General features: G+C 37.8%; 1 protein-coding gene across 1 annotated transcript; it reads left to right on the top strand.

The window, feature by feature from the left end:
* The first annotated feature begins 947 nt into the window (after positions 1 to 947).
* On the top strand, positions 948 to 12,096 carry mapk13 (mitogen-activated protein kinase 13). Its single transcript, XM_034087388.2, has 12 exons — positions 948 to 1,164; positions 3,335 to 3,464; positions 3,591 to 3,649; positions 5,520 to 5,625; positions 6,125 to 6,154; positions 7,170 to 7,217; positions 7,642 to 7,756; positions 8,717 to 8,788; positions 9,265 to 9,344; positions 10,087 to 10,165; positions 10,614 to 10,787; positions 11,693 to 12,096. Exons 1-12 carry the CDS (start codon positions 1,052 to 1,054, stop codon positions 11,776 to 11,778), a joined length of 1,092 nt encoding a protein of 363 aa, XP_033943279.1. The 5' UTR covers positions 948 to 1,051; the 3' UTR covers positions 11,779 to 12,096.
* The last annotated feature ends 380 nt before the right edge of the window (positions 12,097 to 12,476 follow it).

Raw genomic sequence — 12,476 nt, 5'->3', positions numbered from 1 at the left:
TTAGAAGCTAAACTGCATTTCGTTGTCTCAGTACCTGTAATATGTGCAATAACAATAAAGTTGAATCTAATCTTGAGCAGGAACAAATGTATTTACTTAGTACATAGCTGACATTAACGATTAAACCATGGATTAAACACATGTGTGCATTCTTTATAAATGCAAACCGAGTCAAGCCGACTCCGGAGGTGGCAGTATGCACCTTAAAGTTGTTTGCAATCCGCCAAAAAAACGAGAGAAGAAGAAAAAGAAGAAGAAGAAGACTAAGCCTTCGTAAGAGTAGTCATATTTCGTGAACCCTTTGAAGAGTAGCTACTCTCACACCGGTGTGATCATTCTATAATACACCATTTAAGCCCGGGGGAGAAATCCTAACGCTAACGCTACATTAGCATCGGCGATCTTTTCTATTTCATGCTATCTGTACAAATGGTTGACATTAAACATTAAAAAGATCAGGCAGTTCAGAGAGAATCGAAGGCAGGCAGCTTTGCATGACTTTCTTCTGGACGTGTTTCATTGTGGTGATAGTAGTCAATCCCTTGTTTGGCAAGACAGTAGTGATGGCCATCTTGCTGACGTGTGTTGTGCTAGTCTGCGAGACCAGAGATGTAGTTCATTGAACGGTTTCACACACAAATGTGTTACTTCACAGTTGTACGACACATTTTTATTTTTGTTGACATAATTATCTTTTAAATTGACAAACATCATATGTGTAATTCGTGGCACAATTCAAACGGGATCGAAAGATTACCCTACCCTTAATTAAGAAAAATCTAATGATAATGCTATAAAACAACAAAGCCTAACAATATCGCAAATAATAATAATAATTATATAATAAATTAATTATTTATGGACATTTCGCTCATTATGTCGGCAAGTTGTTTGCTTCCTCCCACATTATTTTGAAAATCTCTTAGGGAAGTTGGTTGTAGGTAATGCTGTCTCGCACTACAGTAGTGTATTGCTTTACCTTTTGAATAAGTGAACGGCTTACAAGAAGAAGCATAACTTTTTTTCATAGCTTCGCTTTTTCCTCTACGTTATGGAGGCTCGGGCTCATTTCTACCGTGAGGAAATCAACAGTACGATGTGGGAAGTCCCGGAGAAATTCACACGGCTCAAACAGATAGGAACCGGGGCGTACGGCTCGGTGTGGTTAGTGTCGTCTACCTTAACGCTGTATCAAATGTGTGTCGTAGTTTGAACCTGACTGTGTGTAAACACTGCTTGGTCTGAGAGCCCAGCATTCATAAATGTGAGCTGTACACGCAGCCTGTGGTGGGCCTGGGTTATATCCATAGACTGTATCCTGTAATGTACTGTACTGTACTGTACTGTACACTAACACACGGCCAACACGGACACAGCTATACCTCACACTATAACACCTGGTATTTTATACAGCGCATCCTGGCAGCATCATGTGTTGGCGTAAAGAAAACACATTGCATTACCCGTACCTTTTTAATTTATATGCAATTTATGCTGCTAGATGTTGCTATTTTGGATTACATATGACCACTTTCCTTTCTTCATGCACTCTTTTAAAATGTATAGAAATAGCACAGAGAAGCCACATAAACAGATATGTGCCGATAACATGCTTTCTATTCACATGTATATGCATTGCACAGGTTTGAACTGATATACATTAGACACACCCAACACTTAACATTATTGATTTACAGGTACCCTGTTGTTTATCTAGCTGACTGGATAAATATAATCAGTGTAATGGTCAATTAACCTGCAATTTCATTTGGTATACTTTGTGGTATGAAGTATTTTTATTTATCAGTCATATTGCTTTAAGAGATCAAAAACAAAAAAGCCTTTCAAGCCATAATGTTAATGATGGACCATTTTAAATCCAGGCTAATAAGGATATCTTTAACATGTCAGATGGGGCAAAGTATTAAAAGTTGGTATAATTACAATTTAGATACATACAAGGCTGCTGTCAAGTTTCATATGGAAAATATCCACATTAAAAAACTTGGAATAATAACCTACACTTTATCCAAGATGTTACAAATAATTAATGCGTCCAAGTTCCCCCAGCAAAACCCCACCAAAGACATTTTTGCACAGCCACCAATCGATATTCTCCAGACTTCCATTAATGTTATTGTGAATATTTAATTCCTTTATCAATTACAGAGTACTGCATGCACTCAAAAAACTAAAACGATGATGTACTCAATTAATTATACCTTGTTGCTCTACCACCACTGTGCCCTTATCTTATTACTATGGCAGACCACACATTTTAGTCATTCAGTCAAATATTATTTACATTATTTATTCTTTCCACTGCACCATCATTTGTTACATTTTACTATCCATATTACAACACATACATTTCTGTAAATCACAGCGCCACAAAGAGGATAATTTGTTCATGTTATTACACAGATGCTTGAAAAGACAGATTGTACATACAGTACTATTCAGAAAACACTGTGTTATGGCTAGTTTTGGTTTAACGCCACACTGAAATTCAGTTTGATGAAGATGGTAATAGATCCTCTTTCTATCTACTGACCAATGGCAAGGTGAACATGTTGAGAGCCAAAGTTACAAGGGTTTGAATCCGCTTTGTTGATTCTGTCAGGGTTGCAGTTGTAGGCTTGTTAACTGTGGGTACCACTGATGTAAGCATTATAGTGTGGGAGTGGTGGTCTATCAAAGCAAAAATATCTGACCTTTTAAAGGAAGCACCAGCTGATGAACTTGGATCAAACCACCACCATTAGCTGTATTTTTGACAGATAATGGTGGTGGTTTGATCCATAAGAGCTTATCTCTCATTATTCATCTAGTGTGAAATTAGAACCACAGCAAGAAAAGAACATATTAATGAAAGAAATAACAGTTTCATCACAAATATATGTGTTAGATGATCTGTATTCTTTGTGGATGTTTATCTGGCTTGCTGCATGTCAAATTGATAATGCAATACCCTACATGTGTGCATCCTCCACAGCACTATGGTGCACAAGAGATGTGTGTCATTTGTGTTGGTGGATGTGGCTCCAAATAGCCTAACAAGCTTGTCCGCCTACGATTTGTTGCCCTGCAGATCACAGCAGACATCACGAGTTGCCAAACATTTACATGTTCATACTCAATAAACCACAAATCCCCCTTCACTCTGTTAGAGATTGAGTCCCACGTACAGTGCCTCCATCTGAGAACCTGTTTGCATTCGAGAGTGAAACTCTTTTTCTAACTGCTCTGACTTCAAAAGGGTGAAATCTTAGTGATACTAGAACAGACACGCAGAGTGCAAGAGAATGACTTGTTTTTCCATCTCCCCTCACAGCTCATCAATAAATGAGAAGAATAAAGAGAAAGTGGCCATCAAGAAGCTCCACAGGCCCTTCCAGTCCGAGATCTTTGCTAAGAGGGCATACCGAGAGCTCAGACTGCTCAAACACATGAAGCATGAAAACGTAGGAATAAATATCGCTTCCATAATAAATTGCAATATAAGATATGATTATATCCTGTTAATGCTTCAGCTTATTGCGTCTGCTCCCATGTGTGTAACAGTCACCTCGCTCTTTAATTCCAACCAGGTGATAGGACTCATCGATGTATTTTCACCCGCCACAACCCTTGATGAATTGCAGGACTTGTGAGTATTATTCCTAATATTAGCAAAGCCCTCAGGCTGAGACAGGCAATATCTCTTCAGAGGAGAAGTACAGTATGTGCTTTGAACAGAAAGTGTGACGATGTATGAACAAAGGATCACTTTAATGTTACAGTGTTTCCCCTACCATTGTCTTGGAGGGGCGCTGCACCCCGCCAACGGAGCCCCGCGCCCCGCCTGAAATTCAAGGTGTTTTAAAAAAAAAATAAAAAATTATATATATATTGCACCAAATTGCAAATAATCTATCTACTGTCACTTTTCACATTGAACATGTGCTCTTTTATTAAATAAACTAAACGCTTTAATTTTAAGTTGTGAGTTTAGTGTTTTTGACCGTAAGAAACACTGATGCATTAATCAATAACAATAATCCACAGCTCCTCTCTCTGCTCTAGAGCAGTGGTTCCCAACCTTTTTTCCCAAGAGCCCCCCCAAATGACTCCTGTTGGAAGTTGCGCCCCCCCCCCCCCCCACACACACACACACACACAAAGGGGGGGGGGGGGGGGGGTGTAATTAAAGTTTCAAACTCTCAAAGATTCTACAACTACTGTCACAAACTAGATGAATGTGAAGTATTTTGTTAAAGGAGGATGAAAGCGTAATTAAGGAGCGCTATGGAGCGACTTTGATGGTTATTGGACTCAGGATTAATTCATTTGGATTCCCGCTGGATGAAGAAATTAAAGGACGGCGCAAGTGGAAACAATTCACAAAGGGATTAAACTGTTTAAAACACACGCTCAAAGTAAGCCGGATTTTGCCGATGTGTTTATGTGGATTAAAAAGTCGTAAATAATCTACAAAATGGAGGAGACCGATCTGATCGGAGCAACTGTGACAAATAATCCAACTGAAACCGGCATGGACAATGACTATGTTTTAAAAATGTGCTTATCCAGAAAAGCCTGGTTTGGACACTTTACGGGCAGAAGAAACATTTCTATTAAAGAAAGAATTATACATTTCTGTCTTTTTATGCCTTTAGCTACTAACTTGAATTGTTATTCAAATTAATGAATCAATTATTTTTTATATTTTATTGTAATGTAGAAACAAGGCTTTTAGTAACAATCATGTATTGCTTTACAATAATAATAATTAAAAATAAAAGTCTAAATATGATATTTGGCCTCAAATCATCTGAGGCCTGGCGCCCCCCCTGCGATCTTTGGCACCCCCACTGCACTATATGGCCCAAAGAATGTGGACGCCCCTTCTTACATGTTATTGTCAAACCATGTACTGCTATAACAACCTGGCCTGTAAAGTTCTTCCACACCAAAGTCTGATAACCATTTCTCCATACGTTCAATATGTTTTTGTACACTTCATGTTAAAAGGACCTTGCCTAAACACTAGGATCTTATGATAATGTTATTCCCTTACTGTGTCCGAGAAATAGAGAAACAATAAGCCTACTTATTGGTTGAATTTTTACTTTAAAGCAAGGGAAACTTTAACCATTTCTCAATTACTAGTAGTTAAGCAAACCACATAAATTAGGGAACATTTTTGAATTGATTACCGTTAGTTAGCAAACGTAGACTTTTGAATGGGCAAATTAGGAGGAAACGGCAAAGATGAAGAGTATATTGAAGGTTGTATAAACTTTAGTGTTACATACATATACACAAGCACCATAAGCTCCTTATTCAACGTATACAAAGGAATAGATTACAGCATTAACAGGGTGTGGAAAATATCAGCGAACAGCAAAGGAATAATGTTGACTATTAGTTGTGATCTTTACAGAAAAAGGTTTACATAGACCCGTTATATAGAGGTGAACATACTGTACGTTTCTCTCCATCCACTCTCCTGCTCACCCTCCCCCACTTTTTCTCAGCTACCTGGTGATGCCTTACATGTTTACTGACCTGTCCAAGGTGCGGGGTCACCTCACAGAAGACAAAGTCCAGTTTCTCGTCTACCAGATGCTGTGTGGACTCAGGGTGAGCCGGGAAGCCTAACTAGACTTTGCACAGATTAAACACACAATATGTAATTGTTGTGCCACTCATTTCAATCAAAACGTAATCTTGAAAATAATTGTTGGAAAGTCTTTAACAGAAGCCGAATTATACAGAGGTCTTCTCATCATTTGGTTAAAATACATAGCTAAAACATTTTAAGATCTAAAAAGTGCATCTCAAAAATGTTGCTTAGAACTGGAAGAAAGTCTAATAAGATTTGTTGGCAGACAAATGTAAAAAGAAATGTGGGATAATGTTAGCACATGTAACATAGTTTAAGTTGTTTTCAGACATTTTGATGAGGATAAGTCACATGTTATAGCTTTAGTGCACTCTAATTAAACTATAATAGACAATTGTCAGGTGAACTGGCATACTAATAAAAAAGACACTTTAGAGATAGAATTGACATACACAATGCATATATTTTGTATGTGACTGCAATAATAATATATGCCCTATCTCTCCCTTTGTGCAGTACATTCACAAAGCTGGAATCATCCACAGGGTACGTACAAGTTAATGTCTGTGTCAACTAAAAAAAAGAAAGCTTCATTATGATAAAAAAATCCTTTTACAGGCTGTTATTAAGGCTGTGCAATGTGTGCAGTGTGCAATAAGATAGCTCAGACATAAGACATGCTCATTTCCTGTACTGCAGAAGTACATGGGAATTGTATGTGTCATTGTTATTGCACAGTTTAGAAACCCTGCCCCAACAGGTAAGAAGAGTTAACTCTCAGATGTTTTACTGCATGTCTGGAGATGTTAGGGCCACACCCGTCAGAACCACTGCCAAGTGGGTGTGTGAGGAGAAGAAAGTCAGGTTAGATAAATACACCACTTATCTATCAGAAAGACAATTAATTAAGATAATATAATAAAAGAAAGATTAATGACGGCCTCTTATCTGTTCCGCATAAAATAAAACAAAAAAAACATAACAAAAAAAACACAGAACATTATTTTAAATTATTGGTACTGTTCAAGGGCATAAAGTTCTGATTTGTGTGGGATTTCAAAATGCAACATCTACTGTTAAAGGGCCCTGTTATGCTATTGGGGATTTCCCTTTCCTGTAGTATGTTCTATAGGTTTGTGTGCATGTAAATGGTCTGCAATGGCCACATTCCTAAAGTTCCCTCCAGAGGGAGTTTCTCTCCCACACATGTGAATGTGTGTTTAATCTCCTGCTATTACTCTTGTAACTCCTATCGCAGTAAAGGTGTTATCAACACTCACTAACAGCGCCGCCCTTATCACACCTTCTGTCCCAGTATTTTATGAGTGACTCTGCAGAAATGCTGCAGTGAGTTTCATGGTCAGCTTATAGTTGAGTCACAACAAAAAATCCCTGTTTTAAATCCCGCAGTATACAGACATAAGGCTGAGCCACGGGAACTACAAGCACAAGGCTCTTCTCAGCCCCTGCAGTGATACTACACAGTACAAGCAATATCATTTTCTGTTAATCTCTATGTGCAATACACAACCCTCACTCAGCAGCTCATTTTCTTTTACAGGATCTTAAGCCTGGAAACTTGGCGGTGAACCAAGACTGTGAACTGAAGGTTTGTACCTCTAAGGATTACATCAGAAAACATGACAAAGCTGAAATGATGCTGCTGCAGCAAGAAAATAATTAGATTCAGCAGGTTTCAAAGAAAGTAACAAAGTACAAGATAACCTTCAAAATCAGCAATATACGGGAAACAGGACATGGAATAAATAACAATTGTTGCCAAAAATGTCTCTAGTGATGCAAAATGGTTAAATATTTTAAAATGAAAATGTTTATGTATGAAAACATCTTATGGTGGGAAAAATGTGAACCATTATAATTTATGATGGATTCTCTATGCATTTGAGGAAGTGTCCACTGATATGCATGCACAAATGAAACACCTTTTCAAACAATTAATTTGACAGACATATTCTGTGAATATACTGTGTTCATGTTCCAGAGTGTGATCTGTGTTTTTGCTCACCGTGCAGATCCTGGACTTCGGGCTGGCTCGCAGTACTGACGCTGAGATGACAGGCTACGTGGTGACCCGTTGGTACCGGGCGCCTGAGGTCATTCTGAACTGGATGCACTACACCCAGACTGGCAAGACAATCGTAGCTGTTACTCATTCTCACCTCCGTCCCTGCTGTCGGCTCAGTATGGAGTTGGCCTGTTCGGTGCTGTAACTGTTTTCTGTTTGTCGTGTGAAAACATGCCAACTCTAGTTACAGGGCTTTCTTTCTTTGAGGCTGGCTTGTATGGTACGCTGTGGGTCAGCAGCTTCTATAATCCTGTCGTTGAAGCTGCATCGGTGTCATTTTGACTGTCAATCTTTTTCTACCCTTAATCTGTTAGCAGTTGACAGAGATGGATCTGACAGCAGTCTGATAGCGCTGAGATTCCATGACAGAGCTGTCAGCTCAATGAAACTGACTTTCTCAGGATTTATGTGTCTTTGTGAGATAGTGGGATTTCATTTTGTAAACAGCTCCCGCAGAATGGAAAGTAGCACAGAAAGCAACTCTGGCGAGTTGACACCCTTAGTAGGATTAGCACAATATATTCTGCACTATGGTGAATAGGAACTTGCTCTGATGTATAAATGCCATCTTCCTCATTTGTATTGCACTGAGCATAAAGGTATTGTTTTTTTTATTTGACCTGTAGTGCTATTGTTCTATATTGAATGCTAGGTGTGAGTTTCAGAGTAATGTATCTGCTGTCAAAGTATCTGCCTGGTCTTAAATGTAAAAGAACTATAATGCATTGGATTGAGATTTAAAAACTCAACAGCAGTGTTTATTTTCAGAAATCCGGTCCCATTTACTCAAAATAATCCAAAGGCCTTGTTGTGAGCAGTTTCATGTAGGAACTATTTACTTTCTACCACACTACAATCGTCTGTCGTATCACCACTCAGAAGGAGGTGTGCATGGATATATTGGAGAAAAGGCAGCCATCTCTACGGCACATATCTCCAACACACACCTAAACAATTTACATTTGTGTTAATGAGTATTCTGCCCGGGTGCTTACTCACATTTTTCTTTTTTTTCATTCTAGTGGACATCTGGTCTGTGGGCTGCATCATGGCAGAAATGATCAATGGAAAAACCCTTTTCAAAGGGAGAGACTGTATCCTTTCATCAGCCCTGTCCATGTACTGGACTTAAAGCCTTTTAATAATGTAATGTGAATGTGCTGAATGATTCCCGAACGACAGGTCATCAAGTTTTAATTTCACTTAATTCAATCATTGTAATATTAAAGGTGATGAAGCCACTTTATTAAACATTGACAGTTTTATTTGATGATGGGAACTATAAATAAGGTGCAGAAGGGAACACAAATCACAGTATATTACATTCAGTAAAACCCCTTCCCTCAGGCAGCATCCAAGGCAGCTGCAACTGCACTGTATAACATACTTTTTCTGCATATTTTATATTATCTTCTGATGTATAGCGTCTTAAAGCTGTCACTTGTGGCTTTCAATTTCTTTTATTATTCTGTTTTATAGACCTCCGTGAAAATCCTACTTTCTACTGCTACTGAATGGATATTATTGATTACCTGGTTAAAAAATCCTTGATTTTAACCCTTTATTACAGACATGGACCAGCTGACTCAGATCATGAAAGTAACTGGAGTTCCTGGATCAGAGTTCGTACAGAAACTGGACAGTCCAGAGGTAGGTCAAACTACCTTATGTGTATGTCAACAAATGTATATTTACATCTTGAATCTACAGTTAGCTGGTTGCGCGACAACATACTGATATTTGGCCTTTTTCTTTTTGCTTTACCCGTGGTGGGACTACAAGTATGAGGTTTGTCCTGAGGGTTGCAGTTATGGAACATAAAGTAATTTAAAGACATGGAATTGAATCATCAACATATTTATTGAATCCATGGGGCACCTCAAGTAACTGCTTAAACATATGTCTCAGTCAATCTGAAGCAATCTTCATCTATTCAGGAATTTGTCAAATACATTTAAATATATATAAAAACATGGAATCATTATGTAAATATGCATAACCATGCACTACTCTAAAAATGTGTGGCTTACCTAGACATAAGAAGACAGAACCATACTATACAATACAGTTCAACGTCACTAACGTTAATTAAATTATGGAATGAGTCATTCAATTTTACAGTATCAACGATATTGCCTGAACACTGCAGCAGTAGATTACTCATAAGCTGATAGCTGTTTGGAAAATATAAAACAGTTTATTGATTCCCTCAGTCACAGTTCCTGATCAGTTGAAATGCATGTAATTGGAATAATTTTAGTCCATAACCAAAATAAAATACGATGTCTGCAAAATGAAAACAATAAAGCCTGAAGCTGGTACTTTTATTTGCATTATAATGAGGTAAAAATTAGTCATTAATCAATTAATCATCTTTTATTTTTTAAAACAGGCCAAAACCTATATTAAGGCCCTTCCTCGCTATCCCAGAAAAGACTTCTCAACGTTGTTCCCCAGAGCCAGTGCAAAGGGTAAGTTCAGACACAGCCTTTGCTCCACAAACAGTATTTTCACCCTTTTAACACACTGTAAGAGCCACTTAAACAATTATTTAGCTAAATGTTAATGTTGGCATTATCGATTACATAGTTGTTGAATATCATTTAAATGAATACCAACATTTTGCTAGGGTTATGTTTCTGTTTGCTTCTGTGGTAATCCACAGAGATCAAACATCTCAGGTTGGTCAAGAAAAGGACACATTCTCTTAGTTGATCATCTTGGCATTAGTAGAATCTCTTCTTTTTGGAAACGGCTTAAACTGTAACAATATGTAGACACTGAGCTAAAGCACTTTGAACTTCTATGTATAATATAATATTCTCTGTAGTATTGTCAGTAAAAAACACTCAGTTACATTGTTCTGCATTTATGTTTGATGAAGTTGTGGCAATATGTTGTGCCCTTTACTGTGGGCAGGGATCGACCTGCTGGAGAAGATGCTGGTTCTGGACGGGGACGAGAGACTTACAGCAGAGCTCGCTCTGGAGCACCCATATTTCGACGGCCTAAGAGACCCAGACGACTTACCTTTACCCAAGCCATACGATGACAGCCATGACAATGCCACATTGACCCTGGATGAGTGGAAACGTAAGCAAAAAAGAGTATTAAAAGATGCTATCATAATATAATCAATGTGCAGATTTGTTTAGTGTTAATGTACATTACTAATCAGTTATGGCCTCATTATAAAATATTAAAAGAAGTAACTAACTGTAAATGCCATATTAAATCATCTACTCCAACAATAACTACACCTACCTCCTGTTGCAGGGCTTCTGTTAATAGGATAGTTTGGATTGTTTGTTGGTTTGTATACTTATAATAAAACAGTAGATGGCGGTAGGCCCTAGTTTGTAAAACAAGAGTATCAGTTTATGAACTCTAAATTTAGAATATTTTCACTGCTTTATTTTGCCCTTTAACACGGTAAACTGAATCAGTATGCTATTCTCTCTTCTAAGCCAACAGACTCCATGTACAAAAAAAGTAATTTTACCTTTCAGAACATAGGAGTTGCTGTTGTATTACTGGCTCGAATCAATTCCTTTGTTGGTGTTATTGTGTGACTTTGATGAATGAGAATCAACACTTTAAAACATCACATTTGCGCAATCACAGAAACAAACCAACCAGTAAGCAATGGACCAGCAACTTCTGCTTAAAGCAGGGTACAATTACTGTCAACACGTAAAAATAAAGCCGTGAAAATATTCAACATTTTGATAGAATTATGGGAATAAAATATGTCTTGCTGCTGCCCAATTCACAGCAGTAAATAGTTTCCGCTTCTCCAAACTGGGGATGTGCCGACCGCCATTATTACAAACAACTATGGATAAATACCTTATACAACCATACTTCAAACTTAATCAAATCTTTCCCTGTATCACTTGCTATGTGAATATATATGAATATGCCTTATAATGGATTTCTGTTGAAATGGGGACATGCTGGACATAACCAAAATAAATGTTTTCCCTCTGCGCCCACAGGGTTGTGCTTCAAAGAGGTGCAAAGCTTTGTGCCGTTCCCACGACGGGACTCCAAGAGAAAAAATACCCTGACTATGACTCCGTGACCCAATGAATGTCTTGTAACTACTGATGTCCCAACCTAGAACACATACAGCCAATGGTGCCCTTGTATATTGCAGCCATGAATTCACTTTTACCCTGGATATGTTTAGATTTTGAATCAGTGTTCAGAGGAGGGATTTTATTAAAACTCACAACTTTTTATTTTTGTGCAATTATTTCCCAAGTGTGGATTTCCCTTCATGTTACACAATCCCTATCAGTGAGTTGCCTTGCAAATGTATTGTGACCAAATATCACAGGGTTTACTGTAAGATTTACTGTAATGTTGTTTTCCAATAAAACAAGATATGTTCATTTTTGTTCTTGAGGTGAAAACAGCTTTGTTATACGTTCTATATTAAATAATCATCGAGGGACAAGTCTGGGTTTCGCCAATAAATGCCCTGAAAACTGAAACTCCTAACGAGCTAAGACCCCAAAATATTAGCAGTTAGCCTACTGTGTGAAATGTACTCAATGTTACCTGGAATTGGTAGCCAATAAGGTGCATGATATTGAGAACAACAAGTAGTGTGGATTCATGTCTCTGCTAAATATGCTCTATTATAACTTCTTTAATTGTACACCAAACCATAAGATTTTAAATATGTAATGACTTGGCTGGTACATTAAAAAGGCTGCTTCATGATTTATAATATTCTTTAGGCTAAGGGGTACACATTTAGAATACTCTTTAGGG

Source organism: Pseudochaenichthys georgianus, chromosome 7 (assembly GCF_902827115.2).
Source record: "Pseudochaenichthys georgianus chromosome 7, fPseGeo1.2, whole genome shotgun sequence".
NCBI lineage: Eukaryota > Metazoa > Chordata > Actinopteri > Perciformes > Channichthyidae > Pseudochaenichthys > Pseudochaenichthys georgianus.
The sequence above is the reverse complement of the archived record's forward strand: the minus strand, read 5'-3'. Positions and strand labels throughout refer to the sequence as shown.